Genomic DNA, 5,324 nt, shown 5'->3' with positions numbered 1-5,324 from the left:
AAAAAACAAACATAATATATATATATATATATATATATATATATTTTTTTTTTTAATTTATTTATTTATTTATATATATATTTATATATATATATATTTATATATTTTTCTATATATATATATATATATATTTTAAGACATTTCATCTTAAATTTTGTTTCTTGCAGTACAGTGGAGTGTGGCTGCTGGAGGTACACCACAGAGGAGGATATAGAGCTCCATCTAGTGGACATATTGGAGAGGTGCAATATGATATGTCCTGACACAGTACCACAAATAAAATGTTTATGTATCACGTTTACGTAAAAGACATACTGCACTATAGTGATGTAATGTATAACTTGCAGCAGTGAGAGTGGACAAACTTTATCTTTCTTTAAAAAAATCAAATGATCTTGAGAATGGTGATTCAATGAGAGCTTAAACTTGTGGCATGAATGAGGGCAAACTACAGGATTATTTACAACATAATGTTTATTCACCAACAGCACAGGAGACACTTACATGACGTCGCCTGTTTTAATGATTGCATAGAATGTAACACATCTTTACTGTAATAATACGAATCTCGAAGCAAGTCCAAGTTAAAACATTTTGTAATCTAAATCTTTATGTCCATAACACAGTCCTGCAGTCAATAACACGCAGCTGTCTCAGTTGCATATAATCAATAGACATTCCTACTGTTATGAACAACCAGTTTTTATACTAGGAAGTAGTACCTTAATCATGCTCATTACACATGAATACACATCTTTTACATAGACACATGATAGCTTGAGCAGTTTTCAATAAATACATTTCAGCTTTCACAATCTCCTCATGCAGTGTATAACATGATACATATCAGAGCATGAGGAAGCCTGCAGCAGCATCTCTGCTACATCAGTGTTGGAAGGGAGAGAAAAAGAAGAAAAAATAGAGGAAAGTAGATAAGGGCAAGAACAGGGACAGGGAGAAAAAACACAAAGAAGGATGCAGAGGTGCAGTAACAGTATGCAGACAGGAGGAGGCTGAGGTTAAAGTTGTTGACTAGGAAGGTACAGATGCAGAAAAGGCTGGTTAAACTGATGAAGAAATGACGAGAGACAGAGGAGTCACATGGAGGTATGACGTGTGACCTTGCAGCTAGAGGTAGTGCAGATGAAAGGGCATGACAGATTAAAGAATTACTGTGACTGGGGGGAAAGATGACATTAAAGAGGAGGGAAGCTATCTGAGTAGATATAATGAGGTATGATTGGATGTAAGTGCTTGGGATATGGGACAGAGTGCACTCTAGCATGCCACTTCGGTGGACTTTGAGACGATCTGGTCCATGTTACTGTTTGATACACTCTCCATTGAGATGTCAGTGTGTGAGCGCCCACGCTTCTCCTCGGCGCCACGCGAGTGCACTCGGCCGCGCTGCAACTCGTTTGTGTGCGCGCGGCTCCGAGGGCCATCGAAGGACGAGATGCTGGAGCTGGAGGTCGTCCGGGACCGAAGTCTGGTCATGCTGGCGCTGGACACTTGGGAAAAGAGGAGAGCCTTTAACAGCCTGCAGGGTTTACTGTGGACTTTATGATGTTTTATGGTTATGCAATTTGGATTTCACATAAATCAATGTTTTGCAGAGTGATAAAGCACAATATTGATTCACCCTGCTGTAAATCCACTTACTGGGATAAATGCCTTTATCATTTTCAGTTCTAAACACCCATGTGGGGTTGAAGTAATCCTCTTATCTACAGGCAGTGATGTTTAGCAGTGGCTTGTTAGAAATAAAGTAAAATTGAGTTATCATGAGCAGCTGCCATAACTGAACAAAGAGTGGTATCTCCAGAGACTCAGACATTTAGGACTCTGAGATGAAAAGTTCTAATTTAGGGTTAAGTGATAGTGACTTACAGTATCCCATCCCCTGAATGAAATATTTGAAGGCTTCAATCACTTTGGCTGGCTGTGAAGAGAAAGATGCAAAGTATTAAATACATTTTCAACCAGTCAGGAGAGCAGATTCTCTATTTATTGCCAGCGGAATAGCCAATGAAATGCCACAGCCTACCTGATTCACCTGAGGAAGTCCTCCACAATCTGCCATCTGGAAAAGCAAAATCAAAGGTCAGGCCTCGGCTTCAGTCTGTCACATTAGAATCACACCAATTCGTACACGGAAATAATTTTTTATAACCAGTTATTAGGTTGGTTCTTAATCAGGTAGTCGTTACTTTGAGCAGCGTGGTCTTGGTGGGGTCGAGTTTAGAGTTGCAGTCGACCACGGCCTCCACAGCTGGAGAATTATCTCCAACCACCAGCAGAGTGGAGCACCTGTAAACCAACAGACAGGCTGGTGAAATAGGCAGAAAAACTAAGATCCATAGTTAGGATTGACAAGGCCTGCTGCAATGATGCAGTGATGACAGACACATCGGACCAGAATAACTATTAGGGATTATTGTGCTTATGTGTATCAGGAATATGTCGTCACCTCTTGGTGTAAAGTAAGTTCAGCTGTCATCAACAAGCCGACTACAATTTATCTTCACAAGAACAATCCAGCTTCATCTTTATATCATGAACAAGGAGCATTATAATATGTGAAAAACGTCTGACTATTCATTGTGAACAGCCTGCCGATATACTCTGTTTAAAGGTCAAAGGTTGCACTAACTTGAGGGTCCTGACATTGATGTTTCCTCCAGGCGTAGGCCTCTCCACCTCCAGAGCACTGCGGCTGTTGTAGGAGCGGAGGAACTGGCTCACGTTGGACTGGTTCATGGTCGTTGTGATGTGGTGACGGTACGTAGCTATGAGGTCATGGTTGGTCTCGATCTCATCCTGAAAAACAGTTTGAACTGAGATGTTCTTGTGCTGTACTGTAGCTGTAAATGTGACTTTGATGAGGTTTCCACCTTCATTGTCATGGCTGCTGAAGCCAATCACTGCAGATTGAGCCTACCTTTCCAAACAAGTGTGCAATGACTGTGTCCGGGAGAGTGTGAGTCCATCCAGTGATCTGTAACACACACAAAGCGTTACACTCAGCTACATTCAGATAGTAGACTATGGTGTATATACATTACAAAGTAAAACTGGGACAAATACTGTATCATTATCAATCCAATATCTTCCAACACACACACACACACACACACACACACACACACACACACACACACACACACACACACACACACACACACACACACACACACACACACACACACACACTGCTGACCTTGTTTGCAACACTATCCATCAGTCCTTCAGCGCTGGGGTTGATGTTGATCAGGACTAATCCATCCACCAGATCAGGGTGATTGAGCTACACACACACACACACACACACACACACACACACACACACACAGAGAGAGAGAGAGAGAGAGAGAGAGAGAGAGAGAGAGAGAGAGAGAGAGAGAAGACCAGTTAGTAATACGATTTTAACAACTCACTATTAACATGTTTTTCAGCAGTTGTCTAATTAATTAATTAGAGTGTGACTTTGTTGATTGTCCTGCTGCTCTTTTTTACACCCAGAGATTTTGATCAGTTTCTACCTCTGACTAGAGTCTGGGACATATATGATATTGTATCTGTGTAGCTTTGCATAGGAAAGTTTTTAATGTCTGTCTCAAGTTCAAATGGCATCGAGAGAAGGGATTTGAACTCACAGCAAATTTAGCCAGGATGTAGGCTCCTGCTCCAACTCCCAGTCCGATCACACTGCGCAGCCTGCAAAGCACAAATATGTTGAATATATGTGTTGAACATTCCTTTACTTCAATGAAAGGACAACTGAAAATGTTTGTGAAGCCTCAGATTAACTGCCTGTCTTACCCAAAGTGTTTGAGGACAGCGGGCAGTGCTTCAGACAGCTGGTCCATGGAGGGGTAGGTATACCTGAGGGGTCAACATCACCATCAACAGGTGTCAGCTGTCAAACTCATGTTAAAGAATGGTAGAATTATAGCATAAAATATCAAGAAAAAAAGAGACTGAGAGTAATTAAGACAGTGTACTGACGCAGTTGGCAGAGTCTTGGCTCCCTCATGTTGTCCTGGTGCTTCAACGTGACAAATAGGCAAACGTCTGATGATTTCCTGCATGTCCTCATGGTTGAACAGTGTGGCAAAACAGGACTTGTCTGCAAGAAGAAAAGACAAAAACCGAACTCAATTATTCTTGAACTGAGGTGATTAACGGTGTTAGGAATAGAGAGAATTTAGAAAGTGTGGAATATGCATTTTCAGTATGCAAAAAGTTTGAATGAAGATGTAAAAGAGGTAGTTGTTTAGAGGAAAATAAAATAGAGGAAATGATGTTGGAATGACTCAGCGAATGTAAACAAAGTGATGTTACAGAAATAAATCTGATAGATGAGATATACCAATCTTAACTTGGATATCAGCGTATTTATACATCTTATGTTCTACATCTTGTCTATGTTTACATTTTCTTACACTTGTATACTGGTGCATTACTGGTGCGGGACTTACGGTTCAGTCCAACATCATGAAATGTCAGTATGACGGGGCGGTTTGCCCTCGGAGTCCCTGTCATGATGCAGTTAACGTTCCCATACTGGGTCTCTACGTGTTCCTCCTAAAACAAATACACACATTCAATCACACATTCAGATAAATAACACATGCTGCAATGAAATTGCTAGCCAAAATTCATTTATTTCATTGGGCTATTTTTATTATTTTATTATGAACAGAAGACAATTTTAACTGTAAGTGTTTCTCAATGTAGAGATGCAGAATAAAACTCTGTGATACGTAACTTAATTTATAACTGCATATTTGGATTACAGCTGTAACCTCAAGATTAATTTAAGGCCTTTCTGACAGGATACTCACAGTGATTTGGGGCTCAAAGACAGAGTCGCACTCGTTGTCCTCCAGTACCATGGCTGATGATGCAGAGTAGACCAGAACGGAAACAAAGGAGCTGTGTAGTAGATGCAGAGCAGATGTCCCGCTTGCAGTCTTTGATTCTTAACTTCCTCTTAATTATTGAAGCAAATTGAATCGTATTTACGCTGCCAGTCCTGCACGAAGAAACAACCTGAGAGCACCAGTGCTGTGTGTGTGTGACAAACTGTTTGTTTGAGCTGGTTTATATATCCTCCAGCGCTGATCTGTCTCTAAGCCTTAACTCTGACCTGGCTCACACGTGGCCAACTGGCCCCTTCCTGTTTTAATCTGACCTCAGGCTGCTGCATTGCCACAGGGACAGCACTGGATTTCTCGAGGGAATTAAGCAGAACATCCTCACTGAAAAAAGTTTTCATGCATCTTATGATACTTTGAGCCAAATATGCAGTTGTAATGATA

General features: G+C 40.9%; 1 protein-coding gene across 1 annotated transcript; it reads right to left on the bottom strand.

The window, feature by feature from the left end:
* Positions 1-456: 456 nt before the first annotated feature.
* On the bottom strand, positions 457-5,083 carry LOC139333520 (protein NDRG1-like). Its single transcript, XM_070965982.1, has 12 exons — positions 4,848-5,083; positions 4,482-4,587; positions 4,009-4,129; positions 3,823-3,885; positions 3,657-3,717; positions 3,221-3,307; positions 2,942-2,998; positions 2,654-2,820; positions 2,211-2,310; positions 2,048-2,083; positions 1,891-1,942; positions 457-1,511 (listed from the first exon to the last, which is right to left on the bottom strand). The coding sequence occupies exons 1-12, from the start codon at positions 4,896-4,898 to the stop codon at positions 1,279-1,281; spliced, it is 1,134 nt and encodes a 377-aa protein (XP_070822083.1). The 5' UTR covers positions 4,899-5,083; the 3' UTR covers positions 457-1,278.
* Between the last annotated feature and the right edge of the window lie 241 nt (positions 5,084-5,324).

The sequence above is a fragment of the Chaetodon trifascialis genome, chromosome 7 (assembly GCF_039877785.1).
Source record: "Chaetodon trifascialis isolate fChaTrf1 chromosome 7, fChaTrf1.hap1, whole genome shotgun sequence".
Classification (NCBI taxonomy): domain Eukaryota; kingdom Metazoa; phylum Chordata; class Actinopteri; order Chaetodontiformes; family Chaetodontidae; genus Chaetodon; species Chaetodon trifascialis.
The sequence above is the reverse complement of the archived record's forward strand: the minus strand, read 5'-3'. Positions and strand labels throughout refer to the sequence as shown.

Coding starts and splice junctions, on each gene's coding strand:
- LOC139333520 (XM_070965982.1), bottom strand. CDS start 4,898: ATGGTACTGGAGGACAACGAGTGCGACTCTGTCTTTGAGCCCCAAATC. Junction 4,588..4,847: donor TCTTTGAGCCCCAAATCACT/GTGAGTATCCTG, acceptor TATTTGTTTTAG/GAGGAACACGTAGAGACCCA. Junction 3,886..4,008: donor GCCAAGACTCTGCCAACTGC/GTCAGTACACTG, acceptor TTGACCCCTCAG/GTATACCTACCCCTCCATGG.